General features: G+C 36.7%; 2 protein-coding genes across 2 annotated transcripts; both read right to left on the reverse strand.

Moving 5' to 3' along the window:
* Window positions 1-269: 269 nt before the first annotated feature.
* On the reverse strand, window positions 270-1,238 carry LOC122282479 (uncharacterized mitochondrial protein AtMg00810-like). The gene has a single exon (XM_043094428.1). It carries the CDS (start codon window positions 1,236-1,238, stop codon window positions 270-272), a length of 969 nt encoding a protein of 322 aa, XP_042950362.1.
* Window positions 1,239-14,645: 13,407 nt separating this feature from the next.
* On the reverse strand, window positions 14,646-17,734 carry LOC122280920 (flavonoid 3'-monooxygenase CYP75B137-like). Its single transcript, XM_043092053.1, has 3 exons — window positions 17,601-17,734; window positions 15,554-16,500; window positions 14,646-15,461 (listed from the first exon to the last, which is right to left on the reverse strand). Exons 2-3 carry the CDS (start codon window positions 16,490-16,492, stop codon window positions 14,829-14,831), a joined length of 1,572 nt encoding a protein of 523 aa, XP_042947987.1. The 5' UTR covers window positions 16,493-16,500; window positions 17,601-17,734; the 3' UTR covers window positions 14,646-14,828.
* Between the last annotated feature and the right edge of the window lie 4,282 nt (window positions 17,735-22,016).

Consider the following 22,016-nt stretch of genomic DNA (forward strand, 5'->3'; position numbering starts at 1 on the left):
CACATTTTATTGAAAAAAAATAGATGTACCTATCTTCCTAATCTGTCCTTAGATATATTAATGGTTGCGCAGAGAAGAGAAAAACAGAGGAATCGCTTGGAGGAAGAAGAGAATAATGAAATGCTAAAAGTGTGAATAACTGAATTGTATTCCGTAATGATTTTTTGTGTACAAACGTGTATTTCTATTTTTAGCTTACAAACCAAAAATAATGAAATGAATAAAATAATGAATTTACAGCTCATGTCAACATAACAGAAAAATATTCTTCATCTTGCCATTCTGTGTTTATCGGGAAGAACCGTAGGCATTTGCTTCAGTCCAATTCCATCTTGTGATTTCATCATCCCCCTGTAAGATGGAGAGTAAATGTTGATTACTCCTATCTTGGACAGTAATCTATAGAATGTGGGTGAATGAAGTGGTTTTGATGAGGGAACATGCGCAGTGGAGATTTGTCCAGTCGAAACTTTGTCTCGAACTAGCTGACAATCTAGTTCAATGTGTTTCATACGTTCATGAAACACAAGATTTGCAGCTATGTGCAACACAGTCAAATTGTCACAATACAATGTTGTGGGTTCAGAAATGGTGATGCCGAAATCATTCAGTAGAGATCGAAGCCATGTGAGCTCACACACTACAGCGGCCACGACCCTATATTCAGACTCGGCTGACAAATGAGAAGCTGTGTTTTGCTTCTTGGATTTCCAGGCAACAAGAGACTTACCAAGAAAGACGCAAAATCCAGTGTTTGATCGCCGCGTATCTGGGCAATTTGCCCAATTGGCATCTGAGTAAGACACAAGTTGAAGCTGGGATGAGCTGGAAAAAAAAATTCCTTGGCCTAGTGTGCTTTTAATGTACCGAAGGACTTTGATTACGGCATCATAGTGAGGTACTCGTGGACACTCCATGAATTGACTTAATAAATTTACACTATAACTGAGGTCTGGACATGTGTTTGTGAGATAAAGTAGTTTGCCCACTAATTTCCTATACAGCGCAAGGTCATGAAAGTGTTCTCCTTCATCCTTATGAAGCTTGAGATTAGGCTCCATTGGAAGGGGAGAAGGTTTGGCTGCAAGTAACCCAGTCTCAAATAAGATGTTCAAATCATATTTACGTTGACAAATTTGAATTCCAGCCCTTGAGCGGGCAACTTCCATGCCAAGAAAATACTTTAGTGGCCCAAGTGTTTTAATTGAATTTGGTGGATAGGAACTGCTTGACTGCATCGCTGGAATCAGTGTTTGGGCTCATTAAAATAATGTCGTCAACGTAGACAAGGAGAGCAACATACGAAGCTGCTGTTTGTTTAATAAACAAACTGTAATCCACTTTGGATTGCACAAATTCGAATTCAGCAACTAATGAAGAGAGCTTAGTATTCCATTGTCGAGAAGCTTGACGTAAACCATAGATACTCTTTTGTAATCTGCAGACTTTGTTTGTGTGGGAGGAGGAAAGACCGGGCGGCAACTTCATATATAATTCTTCATCAAGTTCTCCATATAGAAATGCATTATTTACGTCCAATTGTTGCAAGTCCTAGCCCTTTATGGCAGCTATAGCAAGTAAACATTTGATTGAAGTCATTTTGGCAACGGGATAGAAAGTGTCATGAAAGTCAATTCCCTCTCGTTGGGTAAAACCTTTTCGACCGACCAGGCCTTGGCACGTTCAATTGATCTGTCAGCTTTGAACTTGTATCGATAAATCCATTTGTAGTCAATCGGCTTCTTGCTAGGAGGTAGATTGATGATGGACCATGTCTCATTGAGCTCAAGTGCAGTCAGCTCTTGCTCCATTGCCTCACGCCAAATGGATTCTTTGACTGCTTGAGAGCATGTTTTGGGCTCGATGTTTATGGACAATGATGAGGTGAAAGCATGAAATGATGGGGATAGAGAATGATATGACAAAACAGAAGATAATGGAAAATGAATTTTTGAACCTGTAGTGTTGGAAGATTCAGCAACTTTCAGCTTGGATGTTGACTGTAGTGGAGGCAATGCATTACAATGAAAATCTCTAAGGTAGGCAGGAGCATTACATCTTCTGGTTGAGTGACGAGGTAGTGGTGGAGGAGTGGTGGTTGATTGGGTGAGTTGTGTAAGTGAGGGTGAGTCTACATTGGGTTGTTCTAGAGGTGGTAAAAGAATGGGTTCGACGTAAGCTTGTGGAGTTCAATGGGGAATTGAATTGGGAGGATTGAGGGGGGTTCGGATCAGAGTGAGGAAAATTAGGGAATAAGTTGGGGTCATTTGGGTTTTTAAGAGGGAATATGTGCTCAAGGAAGACTACGTCACGTGATAGAAATATTTGGTTTGTGGTGATATTGAGAAGCTTGTAACCTTTGACCCCATATGGATATCCAAGGAAAAGGCATTTTCGTGCTCTGGGGTCGAATTTAGACCGAGTATGGCTGAGAGTAGATGCATAACATAAACACCCGAATGTTCTAAGGTGGGAGCAGGATGGTTTTTCGTTGTAAAGGAGTTCAAATGGTGACTTGTGATGAAGGTTTGGGGTGGGTGTTCTATTTATCAAATAGACAATAGTAGTGATGAAGCCAGTCCAATATTTCATTGGAAGTCCTAACTGGAATTTCAAGGCTCTAGCCACGTTAAGTATGTGCTGGTGTTTACGCTTAGCTAATGCGTTTTGTTGAGGTGTTGCAACACATGTACGTTGATGCAACAGTCCTTTTGACTGATAAAAGCAAGGCATGTTGAATTCGGCACCATTGTCTGATCGGATTGTTTTTATTTGGCTGTCAAATTGAGTGGAAACAATGGAAAAGAAATTTTGGAGTGATGTACGTGCTTTGGATTTGGTTTGGAGTAAATAGACCCATGTGGAGCGAATATATTGGTCTACAACAGTAAGAAAATATTTGATGCCATTATAAGATTGGACCTGATTGGGGCCCCAAATATCAACTGCTATGAGGTCAAATGGTTTGGAAACCATGGTTTCCAAATGAGGAAAGGGTAGTTTATGTTGTTTTGCAAGTGGACAGATTTCACATGGGATATTTGAAGAATTTGTATGCTTAGAATTTCCTTTGTGCATATCATTCAAAATATATTGTGTCATTGAACTGTGGCTGAATCTATAATGCCAAAGTGTAAATTCATCTAACTTAGAAACATTTGTGGTATTAATGTAACTAAAATTCAAAGCAGGAAAAAATGAATGTAACGCAGTAGGGTTTGGTCTGGAAGGTTGTAGGTGGTAGAGTCCATCATGCACTTTCCCCACTCCAATTGTCATCCAAGAGGAAAGGTCCTGAAAGTAGCAAGAATTGTAGAAAAATATTAGACAGCAATTGGAAGAAGAAGTCAGAGATTTAGCCGAAATTAAGTTGAATGAAAAATCAGGGACGCATAGAACATTTTTGAGAATCAAATGGTCAGAGATATGCACGTCACCAACATGAGTAGCTACTGTGGTTGTGCCATAAGGAAGTCTGATGGTGTGTGACACTATGGTGACATTATGTGTAAAGAAGTGGGGGCTACAGATTATGTGATCTGTGGCTCCCGTGTCTATTATCCAAGAGGCAGCAGCATGGGCGACGTGACAGGATGTGTGTGTGGAATTGCAAGATAAAATACCAGAGGTAGGCGATTGAGATGCCGAAATGGTGGTATGAACGTGATTGGAAGCAGGTGCATTAGTGGAAGAGTTGGAGGATTGTAGTAAGGCAAGGAGATGGTTGTACTGCTCCTGAGTAATAGGTGGTCCATTGCCAATTTGTTCCTGCTCAAGAGAAGATTGATTAGCATATGATTTAAATTTGGCATTATTTTTGTGTCCGGGAGGAAATCCATTGAGTTTGTAGCACTTATCTTTGGTGTGTCCCGGTATACGGCAATGAGAACAAACAAGTAAGTTTGGATTTGCTTTGAAGCATCTCTCCAATGAATGTCCCAAAATATTGCAATGAGTGCAAAATAATCGTTCTCAATGAGCAGATGGTGAATTGCGATTGTCTGGTCCCTTGGCAGCCATTGCAATAGGCACTAGTGAGGAGTGGAGTTGTCAATGTCTTTCTTCTTGTTGAACAACGGATAGAACTCGATTTAGAGCAGGAAGAGTATCATTGTTGAGTTCGTACCGAATCATAAGAGTCATTTAGTCCCATGAGGAACTGCAATACTTTGCTTCGATGAGTGTAATCCATGAGTGTCTTCATTGCTCCACATGTACACGATGGCATAGGCTCATATATTTCAAGTTCATCCCAAAAACTCTTAAGCTTATTATAATACTGACTTACCGAATCAGCATCTTGTGTGAGTGAGGAAATGGATTTGGTGAGTTGAAAGATTCTTGGAGCATTTTGAATGGAGAATCGTTCCTGGAGGTCATTCCATACACTGGTGGTAGTTTCTGCATGTGCGATGCTCGAGCGATGTTCAAATCCAACTGAGTGTTGTATCCATGCAATCACCATATCATTACAACATTCCCAAGGGGCATAAAGGGGATCTGCAGAGTTGGAAGGTTTGTGGATTTTGCCATCAATAAATCCAAGTTTATTTTTTATATTAAGTGCCCTGCTCATGGTTCTTGCCCAAGTTACATAGTTTTCAATAGTGAGCAAATCTAGAACCAAGGGAGAAGAAGCTCCTTCTCTAGGTTGTATGTAATAGGGACTAGCGGGATGGTGGGGATTGGTCTCAGGATTGGTAGTCATATCAGAAGCAATGTTTTCTATATTTGAAGGTGTTTCGGTCATAGCTCTGGTACCATATTAATGGTTACGCAGAGAAGAGAAAAATAGAGGAATCGCTTGGAGGAAGAAGAGAATAATGAAATGCTAAAAGTGTGAATAACTAAATTGTATTCTGTAATGATTTTCTGTGTACAAACATGTATTTCTATTTATAGCTTACAAACTAAAAACAATGAAATGAATAAAAGAATGAATTTACAGCTCATGTCAATGTAACAGAAAAATATTCTTCATCTAGCCATTCTGTGTTTATCGAGAGGAACCGTAGGCATTTGCTTCAGTCCAATTCCATCTTGTGATTTCATCAAGATATGTCAAGAAAGTATCAAATTACGGGCAACAAGAAAGTTAATTAGTAAATTCTTTCGACTTTTTACACTCCCAAATATTTAGGCAACAGACCAAAAAGAAAAGCCAATAATATATTCTGTATAGAAAGTAACTTATCCACATAGCTATATTTATTTTTGCCTCCAACCTTGCATCAGCTACTGACTCCATCCACTGATGTCTTTCAATAGCTAAATTCAATTTTAGTAACTTGTGATGTGCACGGTTTTTCTGGGAATTATATCTATGCACAATTTACTAAGACAATTCCAGTCAAAGGAAGTCTTCTGGGACTGGCTTTAGTACAATAAATTAAACCATTAACATTAACTTGAACATTTTATAAAAGAGCAAAAAGCAAATAAAAGGAAAACAAATTTGAATGCTTGTAGTAATTTTAGCATCAGTTGAGCAGCTTCTCATGGCAACGAAAGGTGTTCTATAGCATCTTTTACTAGTAAAAACCGTTAAATTATCAAATAACAGAGGCAGCCATAGCAAGATGTTAGGATTACTCCTGAGAAAATGGATTGGCTATTTAATAGAATGATTGAATTTCTGCATTTTACCCTTTCGTATTCTTCAAGCCATTTCTCCTGCTCAGTTGCAGAAAGTTTCTGGCTTAGAACAGTGAAGAATTCTAAAGAGGAAGGGAAACCTGCAGCAACAAATTGGAAGGGAAGGAATGTCAATACTATATATTCCATCAAGTTGTAGTAGTTTAGATTATATATATATATATATATATATATATAGTTAGGCTAGTTAAAGCTGCTAAGTAGAGGGAGGCTACATACGGCGCTGCGGTCTAAACATCAGGTGTAATTTTAGGGGCTCTTTCCACTCAAATTAGACAATACATAGCCATGTAAAGATGTTCTATATAAGGAGAATAAATCCTCAGAAAGAGGGATCGAATCCATTTGACATGGTATTAGAGCATTCTTACTTTTTTTTCCGATCTATTTCTTGTGTTTCGGTCTTTCTCTACAGACTTTCTTCTCCGCTGGCTTCTTCTCAGCATTTCTCTACAAAAAGTGGTCTATTCTTCTCGTGCACTTTCTCAGCCCTTTCTTCTCATGCGGTTCATCACTACACCCATTAGGATCTTGAATCTAGACAAGCTGACGTTGAAGCTCTTCGATTTTATTGTTTTTCCCCTCGAATTTTTTTCTCTTTTTGGTTTCTCGGCTCCTCTGTTCTTGGTTTCTTGACACATCTGTGAATTGGTGGCTGTCGGTGCTACCTCCCCTTGGTGGTGTTGGTCTCTTGCTGGCTTGGGTGTTCTCGGCACAGTGGTGTTCTTCTCGGCTTCTTGGTGTAAAATTTGGTCTGGCCTTCTGTTTAATTTTCGGTCAAGTGTAACATTTCAACTTCTATTTTTTTTTTTTCAAACTTTCATAAATTTCAGTTGGCAATTTTTTTTCTTCTAGTTGGTAACAATTTTTCTGGTTTCTCGGTCAGTTCTTCTTGGTCGGCTCTTCTTGGTCAATTCTTCTGGTCGGCAATTGTTTTCTGGTTTCTTGGCATTTTTTTTTTGCCATTAATTTTTCTCTTGTCGTCGAATTACTTTTTTTGTGGGTTTGCCATGGGCTATTTGTGGGCTGTTAATTATAGTTAAAAATTGTTGACTATAATTTTTTTAACAACAATCTATCTTTTTTTTGCAATATTTTTAATTTTTTAGCATGGACACGGCACCTGTGTGTACCAAGTTTACGGGTAACAATTATTCTACGTGGGCATTTCAATTTGAACTTTTTCTTAAAGGAAAAGATCTTTGGGGTCATATTGATGGCACTGATTGTGGACCCAATCTTGATAAATCCAAGGATTGGGCTATAATTGATACTCGAATTATGTCTTGGCTTCTTGGCTCAGTTGAGCCACATGTTGTCACCCACTTATGACCTCATCGCATCGCTTAATTCATGTGGATTTACCTAAAGAAAGTATATCATCAAGATAATGCTGCTCGTCGTTTTTAGTTAGAGCATACGATTGCCATGTTTTCACACGACAATCGTTCCATCCAAAATTATTATTCGGCGTTCCTGACTCTTTGGAACGAATATTCTGATTTGGTTACTGCAGATGTTCTTGTTGCCTCTCTTTCCACTATTCAAAGTCTTCATGAGACTCATCGTCGTGATCAGTTTCTTATGAAACTCTGCCTCGAGTATGAATCTGTTCGCTCTTCTCTGCTGAATCGCTCTCCTGTTCCTTCTCTTGATGTTTGTTTTGGTGAGTTACTTCGTGAAGAACAAATGCTTAGTACTCAAGCCTCTCTGGAACAATCTCATGGTAGTTAAGGGTTCCCTCCGATGGCTTATGCTGCTCAACGACAAGGACCGCCTGTACATTCTAGCCCCTTACAGTATTTGTGCTGCAAGGAATATGGGCATATTGCTGCTAATTGTCCTAAGAAATACTGTTTTTATTGCAAGAAGAAGGGTCACATTATCAAATAATGTCGTATACGTCCCCAGGTTCAAGCATTTCAGACTTCTATAGCACATGACTCTTCCTCCAATGCTTCCTCTAATCTTGCACCTCCTGCAACAAATTATTGCACACTAGAAATGGTGCAACAGATGTTAATTTCGGCATTATCTGCAATGGAGTTTCAAGGTAAAAATACAACTAAACTCTATTATGTAGACTCGGATGCTTCTAATCACATGACGAATACTCCTACCGCTCTATGTCATGTTTGGCCCTATGCTGGTCAATTTACCATTCAGACTGCCAATGGTAGTTCTTTGCCAATAGCTGCTGTCGGAGATGCCTCTTCTCAATTTACTGATGTGTTTTGTTGCTCCTCAACTTTCCACAAATCTTATTTCTGTTGGTCAATTAGTTGACAACAATTGTGCTGTTCATTTTTTTGGTGATGGTTGTGTTGTGCAGGACCAGGTAACGGGGGAGCCGATTGCGAAAGGACCTAAAGTGGGGCCTTTGTTTCCACTATGTTTACATGTTCCAGTACTTTCTTCAGTTTCATCTATTAAGTCTTTTACTTGTCATAATGTTCCTGATCTAAGTATGATGCGGCATCGTCGTTTAGGTCATCCCAATGCTTAGATCTTATCTCATGTATTGCACTCAGGTTTTCTTGATAATGAAGAACGTTCTTCTTTATCTCTTCAATGTGATTCTTGTAAACTTGGTAAAAGTAAAATTCTTCCATTTCCTTTGCATGCTAGTAGAGCTTCTTACTGCTTTGATCTTATCCATAGTGATGTTTGGGGACCTTTCCCAGTTAGTTCACATGAAAAATTTCAATATTATGTGACTTTCCTTGATGATTATAGCAGATTCACTTGGGTTTATTTTCTTCGCTCTAAATCTAAAGTTTTTCGTACTTTCACTGAGTTTTTTGTGTATATTGACAATCAATTCTCTATGACTATTAAGACATTACGCACAGATTTTGGTAGTGAATATTTGTCTACTGAGTTTTAGACATTCTTGGCTTCTAAAGGTATTATTCGTCAACGTTCATGTCCTGCTACTCCTCAACAGAATGGAGTAGCTGAACGCAAAAGTCGTCATCTTCTTGATGTGGTACGTACTCTCTTATTAGAATCCTTTGTTCCATCCATGTTCTGGGTCGAGGCTCTGAAAACTGCTACTCACTTGATTAATCGTTTACCTTCCCAAGTCTTACACATGGAGTCTCCCTATTTCCGCTTGTTTGCTAAACAACCTAGTTATGATAATCTCTGTATCTTTGGTTGTGTATGTTTTTTCCATTTACCTCCTCATGAGCGACATAAATTATTTGCTCAATCAGTTAGATGTGCGTTCTTGGGATATAATGTGTGTCAAAAAGGATTTGTTTGCTATGATCCTACTTTACATTGTACACGCATTTTTAGGAATGTTATTTTCTTTAAAAATCAACATTTCTTTCCTGTGTCCTCTATACCCTCTTCTTCTACTGTGGTCCTTCCTCCTTTTGAACAGTAGTTCTTAGATCTTCATCCAGTCAATTCTCGTTTTTAACCAGGTATTGTGTATATGAGACTCTCCAGTCCACAGTCTCTTCCGGTGGCTCAACCGATATTTGATCCTACCATGCTCCAGGACCAATCAATTGCAGCACCTTCAGAGCACTTGGTACGTCGCTCTTCTCGAGTGTCAGTACCTCCAGATAGGTATGAGTTGTTTGCTTCTGCTCTTACTACTGCTGTTGAACATAAGGTTTCAAGTTTTGTGTAATTATATATCTACACGTGGATTTTGATGATAACAAATGAATTCAAAAAATGAAGGAGTCTCAAGCTCAAGTTGTCCACACAATGGAGTCAAGCACATCAAGGAAACAAGCATGAGCAAGAAGGGAACAAGTTCACATTAATGTTATAGAGTAATGTTGTAAATCTCTTCAAAATTCGAAATTAGGATTAATGCTCAAAATTAATACTTTATCATAAAGCATTAAAATACATTTTCCACATGTGCATGAATATTTTGAAAATTAAATTTGAAAATTTTGAAAGATGATTGATTGTCATTTTTCACATGTGCATACCTTGATTAAAGGGTTGAATTTTGAAAATATTAAAGATGATTGATTGTCATCTTTCACATGTGCATGTTTTATTTGAATATTTTCAAAAGTGATTGATGCTTTTTTAGACTTATACAAAAGGTAGATGATTTTGTTTTAAAATTTTGAAAAGTAAAGTGTGCTCCTTTTGTCATATGCAAAAAGTAAAAGATTAGGTTTGAATTTTTGAAAAAGGAAAGTGTGCTCCTTTTGTCATATGTCAAAAATAAAAGATTAGGTTTGAAGTTTTTGAAAAATGAATGATGTTGTCTTTGACAATTGAAAAGGAAGAACCTTTTATTTGAATTTTTTGAAAAGTGAATGATGTTGTCTTTTACATGTGAATCTTTTTAAATTTGAATATGAAGTCTCATATGCCTATAAATAGATCATTTGAGAGCTTCACATTCACAACATCCAGAGCATACAACATTCATTCAAAGTTTTCATTCTCTCTTCTCTAAGCATTGAGCCTTAATTCTTTTTCATTTTGAGAGATATAGTTTGCACTATATTGTTCTTATTTCACTCATTGAGGAGTGTTTTCTGATAACCTACCCACTATCAGCTCTTGTATTAGTAAAAGGGTGTGTATAACCCTTGTGAGTGTAGAAAGTGTTCTACACAGGGAATAGTTGAATCACCACGTGTAAGGTGATTGCAAGTGTAGAGGGTGTTCTACACGGATCCTTTGTAGCGGTGTTGTTCAAAGGTGTAATAAGTTTCTATCTCCATCTGAAGGAGGTTGAATAGTAAATTTGGGAATCTTCAAGGGGTAGCTTGAGGCGAGGACGTAGGCAGTGGGGCCGAACCTCGTTAACATACTGAGTTTGCTTCTCTTACCCTTACTCTTTATATTTATTGCTATTTCATATTTTGTTTATATTTTATATTGTATATTTGATTTATAATTGTTAATTTTTTAATACAACTCAATTCACCCCCCTCTTGTGTTAGTCATCTGGGCAACAACTGCATTATCCAACTTTGATATTCCCACATGTTACTCACATGCTGTCAAGCATGATTGTAGGCGACAAGCTATGCAGGAAGAAATTACCGCTTTAGAGGCCAATCACACCTGGGACATTGAGCCATGTCCTCCCACCATTGTTCCTCTAGGTTGCAAGTGGGTTTATTCAGTCAAAGTCCAATCTGATGGAAGTTCGGATCGTTACAAAGCTCAGCTTGTTGCACTTGGGAATAATCAAGAATATGGTGTCAATTGTAAAGAGACCTTTGCTCCTGTGGCTAAGATGACTATTGTTCGTACAATTCTAGCTCTTGCTGTTTCTAGTGATTGGCCACTACATCAGATGGATGTTAAGAATCCTTTCTTTCACGGAGATCTTAAAGAGTGTATTTATATGAAGCCACCCCCGGGATTGTTCACTTCTCCGACTTCACATGTGTGTAAGCTTTGTCGCGTATGATAGTAATGGTTTCAATTGTGTTGGCCACAGAATCAGATGGTTGAATTGATGAATGCCAAAGAGCCAGACGCTCGCACAGACGAAATAGCAATAGCAATATTTAGGAAGGTATTGGGACATAGGTCCGAGTATTCAAGAGGGATGGGCCACTCTGTTATGCCCGAATCTACTAAAGTGGCTGGAGTGAGCAATGAGGAGTATGAATGGCTTGCAGAAGAAAATGAAGCAAATAGGAAAAATGCAGAGTATTACCAACAACGGCTTGAGGATATTGAAGGTGGTTTCACTGCTATATGGGAGTACATGCGGGAATATGAGCAACGTGTTGACTTGCAAATGTTAGAAGTTGAGTCTCTCTCACTGCAGTTCCTTAGTTGCTATTTTGTGCATGCCAGCAATTTTTTTCTTTTTTGGACTCTTGACCTACACCTTAGTATAGTAGTACTTTTGATGAAGGTGTGTTGGGAATGCTGATTTATGACTATTGTGCGTTTTGAAAAGCAATGACTATATTCTAATCTTGCTAGCTAAAAGGGTCAAGGATCATGGGAGGTAAATTGGTTTCTTGCTCTATATTGACTCAATGTTGTGTACATACTGCTGTTGGGCAGAGGTCATTTATGACAGATTCAACTTTTAATATAAATTTTATTACCATTAAAGTGGCAACTGAATAATTTTGGATTTTGGTTGAGAATGCAAATATTGTGAGGGAAAGCTGGGTTGCAATGTTAAAAGTGCCATAGAGTTACTCGGGCTGGTTGTTGGGAGGTTTAAGAATAATAAATGATTTCCTACTGCATGCTAAAATAAATGAGTCATATAAATACATTAGTTAATTGGTATTTAATGATATGGATGGTTGTAAATACAATTGGCTTTGAATTTCAGTTATACCCTACCCTGTTATATAATTTTCATATCCTACTTAGTGCTTTCATTTTCCACCTAGTGTTATTGCTTGCACAGTTGTTATAGTGCTCTAGAGATACGGTCAAATATAGCTACAACTAATTATGTTTAATCACAGTTTTACTGACCCTGTACTGTTGTTAAATATACTTTACAGGGTTCCTGTAAAGGAAGGGCAAAAATTTCTGGTTCGAACAGTAAAGTAAAATTAAATAACATCCATCAAATTCCATAAAAAAATGATTATGAAAAATGAGATTCAATCTTCAATGCTTGTATATGATACACATGCATTGAATTATATGAATTGCAAATGACACTTGAATCTAAATCACATTGATATCCACTAGGTAATGAAGGAAAAATGAGACTAATGTCATGGTGATGGAGCAGTAATTTTGTAGAGTGTTTTAGGTTGCCCAACACACAATAAGCATACTATTTGTATGGGTTTGGCAGTTGAAAGTACTGCTAATGAAGATGTGAAATTTGCAAAACTTAAATGGTTATGCAGAGTAATATTTTCTAATTTTTTTTTTATGCCATTGTTGTGTATTGGAACAAGTCAATATTTTGCCTCCATTAGGGTGATGATTTGGATGTGCTACCCAAGACCCCAAAGAACAATTGTGTTTAAATTTTCCATTGTACGCGAGGTATGTACATGTACATGAATTATAATATGGCTGCCGACATGTTAAAATAGTATGTATGGATGAGAATTTTGAGATCATTGCTAAACTAAGTTATGGACAAAGTTGAATGAACCAATAATCTTTAACAGAGATATTTGACATACTGCTTTCGATAGGAATGTAAATGATATATATATTCAATTGCATCAGGAGGTTTTCTATAATTGCATGGTTGATTAATTTAGATATATCTACTCACTAAGATATGCAATCTCCTCTCTGTATTTGATATATACACAGTATTATATATAGGCTTATATGTGCTGATATATATCATGTCGAAGTTTATAAATATAAACATAGTTGCAAAACCATATTCGAGACCAATTTGAAGAGGCCGGATATATATGTGCATGTGTGTAAAAAGTAACCCTATATTGTGCAAACCCAATATGAGAAAATAGAGTTGATTAGTTCCAGAGTGTCAAATAATCCATCCTTACCTCTACTTATGATCAATGATTTATGCAAGAGTACAGTGTCGATTGGGAGGACCATCTCCACAGACTAAAACAATTTAATTATTGACAAATTTGCTGTGTTGATTTGAGAGTTCAAGTTTAAATGATTGGCCTATTTTCATGAGCTTGTAAATTTACACCCAAATTTGATTAGCATATGTGAAAAGGGAAAAATTTTGGGGGACAAAAAAATCGCCAAAAAATTTGATACCTTAGCGCTGAATAAACTGGGGTGGAAGTCGTCGATAATGGTAGCTGCCACAATGAACTGGAAAGCCGTTGATTGGATTAATCTCTATAAAATACGAACCAATATCCGAAGAGGGTTTTGCTACAATAAATTTGAGGGTCGATTATCAAGCTCGGCGATAAGGTAGGATTTCATAATTTGCCAGGTTGATCTGAAATTGCTGATTAATTTGGCCAGCCAGAACATGAGATGCCAAAAATTTGCTCAGCGCCTCTTAAATTGCGAAGCGCATAGTTGGATCCACGACGAACTGAAACTCACAAGGAGTGAATGAAGCCTTAGCGGCACTGAAATCAACTTGGATGGGATTTAATAGCGGCAATTACCACCCTTGGCTTTCTCGACAAGTAGATTGACAGGAAGAGAAGCAAATCTTCAGCAGCTTCATTGCAGCAAAAATCGGAGCAAATGTCACGCTTAAATCCTAGCGTCTCATATGCGATGTAAAAACCGTGGCTTAATGACTTTAGCCACGGTTGTTGACATTGTTACGGTGATTAGCAAGCGTGGTAAAAACTATGTGTTGTTGTAGTGTCTTCATAAGGTTGCATGGATGTGGCTTACATGATGGGCTTGAGACGATTGGAGATGTACTCCCTTGCCCTAATATTCATAACTCCTTGCAGGAAGCAGGGACGTGGCATTCACAAACTGGGAATTTCAAATGATGATCGATGCAAGAGCCAGCGTGATTGTTTCTCAGGCCAAGGTCTGCTAATGATCTCAAGGAACATCATCAAACAAATGATGATCTCATAGTGGCTGGTGTTGATGTCGCATCTCATTCCAATGGGTCTCGAGGTGATCGTAATGGTTGTTCTTCTAATTCTGGGTCTATTGGTCATTGTTCTGGTTTTGCCTTAAACTAGTCAAATAGAGGGAGAAGTCATGGTCGAGGCCCCAATGGCTTGTCTAGTGCTCAACTTATCTATCAAGTAAAGGCGGGCCATACTGCTATACACTACCACCGCTACGATGAGTCCTACCAAAGTGACTTCACCTCTATGCATTCTTATTGCATCAGTGCCTACTCATCAACGTATTGTAACTAGTATCCTGGTGTGACACAATATTTGACTTCATATTTATCCAATCTCAATGTCAATGATGAAGAGTATAGTGGTTCCAATCAGACTCATATTGGTTATGATGCAGGTTTAAACATCACTCACTATGGCAATCAGACTCATATTGCCAACAACTTCTTTTATGGCATTCCAAATATTCAGCTAATCAATATTGGAGATTATTAAGAAAATACGAACGACACATAATAACGTGTGGCATGTGTTATTAATATAGGAACTTTACAAAGTTCTATTAAGAGTCTGTTACAATGGAAGAACTAGTGGAAAACATAACAAAGTCTGTTACAAAGTTGTTTCTCGCATTGTACTACAAGAAGCTCACCATGGAAAGCAATAGAGTATATTTCTCACATTGTACTATTCTGTATAAAGCTCAGACTTGGATAACCTTGGAGTTGGAATTGCAATGGTTGGATTCTTCTTCTTGGTAATAATACCGAAACTGTCAGAAAATTCTATCTCTGAACCTAGTGGCAATTTCCACTCATAGGAATGCAAAAGTGAAGCTAAGATGTATTTGAGTGTCCTCTCCCCCAGTGCAAGCCCTGCACATATTCTTCTCCCTGACCCAAATGGAAGATACTTAAAATTGTTGCCCGAATAATCAAACTTACCATAAGCATTATTTAGAAACCTTTGAGGTTCAAATTCTAATGGATTGTCCCAATACTTTGGATCCCTTTGTATAGCCCAAATATGCAGGTAAATACTAGAACCTTTGGGTACATGGTACCCTCCAATGATGCTGGATTCACTTGGAGTACGAAGTAATAGGAAAGGAGTAGCTGGGTGCAAACGGAACGTCTCTTTAATAACCGCTTCTAAATAATGTAATTTGGGCAAATGAGATTCTTCGACTAAGTTGTCCAACCCCACGATTTCTGTTAATTCTTCAGTGACCTTTCTCATTATCTCTGGATGCTTCAACAACCTTGCCATCACCCATTCCGACATGGTCGCTGTGGTGTCAGTTGTTCCTATCACTATGTCCTATTTAAACAAGAGTAAGGAGATCAGCTCAATTGAAAATTGAAAAACAAACAAAACAAACCAAAATAAAGTTTGGATGTCTATATACTTACAAAAACCAAGGCCTTGATTTGGATCATGCTCATTGAGGGTGCACCGTCGTCCTGCTCCCTTAGTTCCAAGAGAACTTGCAAAAAGTCCTTTTGTCCTGTACTTGTCGTTCCCTCTTCTTTGGCTTTGGCCAGACTCTTGATCTGTTTGTCAATGGCATAATCAAGTACTCTATCAACGGTTTCAGAAATTCTCTTTGCTTTCCTTCCGATCCCTTGTAAATCAAAACATGCTAAAGCCGGGAAAAGATCTGAAACATTTAGTTTTCCAAGAATCGTCACTAATTCTGCAAAGATATGCTTAAACTCTGCTCCAAACTTAGCCCTTTCCTCTCCACGTAGCGTGCCACCCCACAGCATGTTCATGATGGTATTAATCACTGTTACAAATGCCAAGTCCCCTAAATCTATATGGGTGCCTTTTTTGTCATACACATTTCTAATTGTGTTCCTTATCTCTTCTCTCCGTAAAGCGAAGGTACTATCAAGATTTGATGTGCTTAACATCTCTCTCACAAATATTTTCCGCAACATCTTCCAATCAGGAGAATTTAAGGAAAGAGCAATATCAGCTCCCCCATGTGTGACAGTACGTCCAACTACATTATTATCACGATTGGAAAATATTGCATCTTGGTCACGAACAACTTCCTTAATAAGCGATGGTGAGCTAATCACAATGGACAATTTATTTCCCAGCCAAACCTTATAAATGGGGCCATAGATCCCACCCAGTTGCTGAAATTTCTTATGAAGTTCTGTACCTACAAATGGTAGGTACCCGACTATTGGCAAGCCACGGGGACCTGGTGGCAATGGAGATGCTGCAGTCTTTCTTTTTTCTTTTATAGCCAACCATAACACCACAAATATACCAATCAAAATAGTGAGAGTTGAGCTAGAAAATCTCTCGTCACCAACATAGGACCTCCACCATCCCATTGAATAAGCTACATTCAAGTGTAGAGTGATGTGAAAAAAAAATGGTCAAAATTGGAAGGTTAGAAAGAAGATAGAACGAGATTTATCGGTGGGATTTGAACATACATATAGATCTTTCATTACGAGAATTGAAGTGTTAAATTTATAAAAATTTCTCATAAAATAATGCTCACATATAACTGTAGTTATGCTTTACCGTTGACTAGTGGGAAGGAAATCACATGGGCACTTAACAGTTTTAGTCACATGGGTTATTAAGAAGTCTTATCAACATGCGGACATTTTACAGTTCATAGTTAGGTGGTTTGTAGAGGTTTGGGCTATCTCTATTTCTCCCAATTTTTTTTTTCAATTTTCTTGCAGCTTTTTACAAATTCTCGTAACCTGTACAATCTTTACAATTTAATATTCAAATTGACTTTGAAATATTTTGTTTGGGTCTAATATTGGGTTGGATTCTTGTCCACTAATATATGTTTGGGTCAACAGACGCTAGGTTTTTACTCTAATGTCGATTACAAACCATGTTAAAGATTTCCAACCATGCATATAGCTAATACTTTTTTCAGCATATCTTTTGAACTTGTTAGTAATAAACTGCTTTAGCGTGAAATGGTTTTTGGGGACTATAGATACTGTGAAAGAGCAGTAATATAATAGAGTCGTGATCACGTGATGTTTTTGGCCAGATATATATCTATATACATATATATAAGGAGAGAGAGAAAGAAATGATACTCAACATCTCCACACTATACACTAATTTGTAATTTGTCATTTTTGTTATTCAATTTAAATACACATGTTTGCACATCAATATATGTGTATTTAAATAAAATGGTAAAAATGAAAAATTACTTATTCGTATGTGGTGTAGGAGATGACGAGTAGAATTTTTTATATATATGATAAGCAAATTTTTTACTATTTATCAAACTATTCACATAGTTTTATCATTACTGATTGTGAAAAGATATTAGAGCATTATAAATGAGGATACAAAATGTAAACCGTACAATAACATAAGAAAACAAGCAAAAAGATATATAATGAGATTTGAGGATATATATATATATATATAGTTTTATTGATAAATGAAGAGACTTACAAGTTGGAACTTTGGATGAAAGTCACGTACAACTTCTTTGAGAACAAGTGTTACAAATTTAGAGATCAAGTTTTTAGTATTCTGCTGTAGTTCTCATGTTTGAGCACAGCTTCTTATATAGAGCCAGAATTATTTGCTTCCCAGTCTACTTTATCCTTAACTAAGGTCATGGTTGGCAACTGGCAAGTTAAAATCCCTCCAGAGTCAAATGATTTTATGATTCAAAGATGCTTTCAATACATGTGAGAGTTTTTGTCTGTCTTCGGAGTTGTTGCATAAATTCATTCTCTTTTCGTGGTTTGAATGTTCATCGGGTGTTTTTTTAATGTGCTGGTGTGCTGCTGCATGCAGCTTTAAGTCTCTATCCGTAGTTTGATGTCCTGATATTATTCGCAAAGCACCACTGCCACATAATTTCACCTTTTAATAATCATTTATAAGCATGCATGAGAGAAGCCGATTGAAATCACAGTGGATAATTTCGATCCACGTGAATGGAAAAACTTGGTAGCATGAGCGAAGCCGATTGAAATATTGTGGACTGGAATTTTGACTACTAGGGCCGCCGTTGACGAAGTGCCAAAATTACATAGAAAAATGTGAGCAAATCAAACATGATTTGAAACTCCTAAGAGATATTTGAGCATACTGGCCGACACTAATTTGGACCGTGACGAATCCAGATATTTATCTTTGGAGGGAATCAGATTATTATCAAAATGATAAAGAATTTGTTTATATATTTTCATAATAGATTGTGATATATATAAATATACAAAAATACTTATATAAACATAACTTCAAGCACAAAAGATATTATTAACATATCTATTAATTAGAGATATGTAGAGGCAAAAATTGGTTAGGATTAGATGACTATATGATAAGACTTATCTTATCATTATATTTGAAATTGTTGGATGAATGTAAAATAATTATTGATTTATCTCTAAATAATGTTGAATCTATCTAGAAGTTTTAGGTGTTGTTTAGATAAGTCACTGAAGTTAAAATCGAGTCCTGGTAGATCTGTATATATTCAGAAGAAAGCTTAACAAAGATTAGTCAATACAGATGAATGTTATCGCGAAATGTTAGCAGTCCGTCGAAACACATCTTCACAACTGTTGCTAACCGTCAGTAGAATCCTACTGTGACTAGAACTCTTTCCAGACTTTCTATTTAAAGGGATTCGGTTTTATATCTCTGCAAGGAGTTTAAGCCACGAATTCTAGAGAGTATATTCTGAGCATTTATGAGAGAAAATTCACTTAAGAATTTTCATTGAGTTTATCATATCTTCTTGAGTATGATCGTGTTTTGAGTGTGAAGTAATATCGATTGGATTTCAGCCTCTGGAGTTCTAGAAGGGAAGTCAACATTTGAAGATCATCAGAGGTTCTGAATGCTACTGTGGTAGAAGACAAACGGGTGGTTTGTCCAGGTAAGGAAGAGAGTCGAATTGCAAAGGTTTTGTAATTAATGATTGCTTGTAATTGTTCTTCAAATAATAAGATTGACTTTCATGGGTTTGGCTGCCCTGTAGGGTTTTACCTTTAAAGAGTTCTTTAAAGAGTTTCCCTTCATAACCAATCGTTGTGTCTTGCAAGGTTGATTACTTAGTTTAAAGTATTTGATTCGTTTCATAATCTTGATAATTGAGATCTAACCTATTTGTTCAAGGAAATTAGTAGACAATTTCGTGGTTTATAGGGGTACATTAGGAATTTCAATTGCATCAGAGCGTGGTTCACTCATTCGAGTGTGATCCGTCCCCTTGAAGATCATGTCGACGTCATTATATGTTCCACCACACTTTGATAGGGAAAACTATGCTTATTGGAAAGTTCGTATAAGAGCTTTCCTCAAGTCTTTGGATGAACGTGTATGGCATTCGATTGAACGAGGATGGATTAAACCCGAGACATCTATAGATGCTTGGATAAAAGATGAAATCAGCAATCGCAATTTGAATAGCAAATGACTTAACGTTATTTTCATGGCGGTATCCCCCGAAAAATTTAAAAGAATCTCCATGTGTGAGATTGCTAAAGAAGTTTGGAATATTTTGGAGGTTATACATAAAAGCACAAGAATAGTAAAAAATTTAAAATTTCAGATGCTAACTTCTAAATTTGAAGAGATTAAAATGTTAGAAGACGAAAATTGTAATGATTTTTATGCTAAACTAAATGATATTGTGAATTCCAGGTTTAATCTCGGCGAGAAGGTGAAGAATTCAAGGATCGTGAGGAAGATTCTAAGGTCTTACCTGAAAGATTTCGAACCAAAGTTACTGCTATTGAAGAAAGTAAAGATCTAGATGCAATAAGGGTAGAAGAGCTAGTAGGTTCTTTACAAACATATGAATTTTCGCTTCCTCAAGTAAGAAAAAGTAAGTCCATTGCCTTAAAAACTATAGAAGAAAATCATGAGAATTTTTTTGATGAAGAAATTTTAAATGATGAGGAGATTGCTCTGCTTGTGAGAAAATTCAGAAAATTTATGTATAATAAAAAGGCGAGTGGTAAACAAAAACGAGAAAAAAATATTTTTGTTAAGAAAAACAAATCTGAAAATTGGAAGAAAGAAAAAACTGAGAAAAACGATAAGATACAATGTCATAAATGTTCTGGGTATGGTCATATAAGAATTGATTATCCAAATTTCAAGAAAAATAAAGGAAAAGCATTAAATATCACACTTAGCGATAGTTCAGATTCTGAAAGTTCAAACTCATCTTCTGATGGTGAAAAATCTTTTATGACTTTCTCTACTATTGTGAATGATTTTCCTGAAATTACACTAACAAAATCTGAAAGTAGTTGTGATTAGAATGATTCAGATATATCACTTGTTGATGTTAATCAAGAATTGAGTTTACAGGAAGTTTACAATGATGTGTGTGAAGAAATGATCAAATTAAAGAAACTCAACAAGAAGCTGTACAAGAAATTCACTGATATGGAGAGTGAGAAAAATAACATGTCTGAAGCATTACAAATTTCTGATATTGAAATAGCAAGATTAAGGGATCAAAAAATTGCACTAGAAAAAAGGAATTGGAAAAGATTCAAGAAAAAACAACAACACAAAAATTAAAAGAGATGTTGAGTGTTTAAAAGATGAGTAGTGATAGAACTAACCTAGAGTACATGACTTCAAAGGAGAAAGAAAACCTGGCATCATCCACTACCACAACTTCCAAAGATATTGTTTTTGTTAAAGGAAGTCAATGTAAGAGTTTTCAAAATCATGCTAAACCTAAGCCAGTTTATTCAAAAAATCTGCATAGTAAATTTATTCCTACTTGTCATTATTGTGGTGTTGTTGGTCATATAAGGCCAAATTACTTTAACTTAAATAAAGTGAAGAAAAAATGGAGGTGAAAGAAATCTAAAAAGGAAAAGAAAGAGTCTAGAGAATCAAGTTTGTGATATGAGTCAACAAATCAACTTTTTAAGTCTCAAACTTGGTGAACTAATAGATTTTTGCTTTCAAAATAAAAAATAATAAAAAAAAAAGATCAAACAAAATGGTGTTGATGAAAAGAATAAGCCAAAATTTAAAGTAAAGTGGGTGGTCAAAGATGATGTCATGTCACATTAATTAATAGGACTACTTGCATGTTCTTACATTCTTTATATTATTCCATTAGTCTAGGACATGTATTTTATTTTTCTGTTTTGCTTTTACGTTTCTGTTTTTCAGTTTTAAATAAGAAAAATATAATATAAAAAAATTTATGGTTTTTTTTTTAAATATCATAGGAGTTGTATTCGTAGCAAAGTTCTAATACAAAAGGGGATAGTATCCAAAGAAGAGATACTACCAATGATGCTAAGTGCATCTTTACTAAGCCCATGAGCTATAATGTTGCTAGCTCTCACAATGTGCTTTACAGACCATGATGTAAAAGAGTCTAGAGTTGTTTTAATGTCCCTAATTAGTGTCCCCACATAGGACTCAACATTTGAGATGGCATTGAGGTAGTTGACAACTTGAAGGCAGTCTCCCTCTAATATGAGATCATTCCAGCCAAGTGATTTGCAGAAAAGGGAGGCTTCAAGTGCTGCATATGTTTCTGCTAGCAGAGGATCTGGAAAAAGGTCTCTGGTTTTCCTCGGTGTTGCTCTAACCTGGCCTTCACTATCCCTAATAACTACACCAAAACCAGCTTTGCAGTGAGTCTTGTCCAGTGCATCAACCCGGTTGACTTTTAGCTTGCCTCTTGGGGGGGCTATCCATTGAGGGGGTATACTCTTAGAATGGAGTTTGCAGGCTGGTGCAGTTGAGTGAGGTCTTGCTTTAGCTGTTTAACTTCCTAGATAAGAGAATTTGGATGCTGGAAGGTTTGCTTGAAGATGAATTCATTTCTCCTTTTCCAAAATTTCCATGCTGTTAAGGCAAATGATA

This window comes from Carya illinoinensis, chromosome 11 (genome assembly GCF_018687715.1).
Source record: "Carya illinoinensis cultivar Pawnee chromosome 11, C.illinoinensisPawnee_v1, whole genome shotgun sequence".
Taxonomy (NCBI): Eukaryota; Viridiplantae; Streptophyta; class Magnoliopsida; order Fagales; family Juglandaceae; genus Carya; species Carya illinoinensis.

Excerpts from the sequence above, each read along its gene's own strand:
- LOC122282479 (XM_043094428.1), bottom strand. The coding sequence starts at position 1,238 with ATGCAGTCAAGCAGTTCCTATCCACCAAATTCAATTAAAACACTTGGG.
- LOC122280920 (XM_043092053.1), bottom strand. The coding sequence starts at position 16,492 with ATGGGATGGTGGAGGTCCTATGTTGGTGACGAGAGATTTTCTAGCTCA. Across the intron at positions 15,462-15,553 it reads AAATCAAGGCCTTGGTTTTT|GACATAGTGATAGGAACAAC; the intron begins GTAAGTATATAG and ends TTGTTTAAATAG.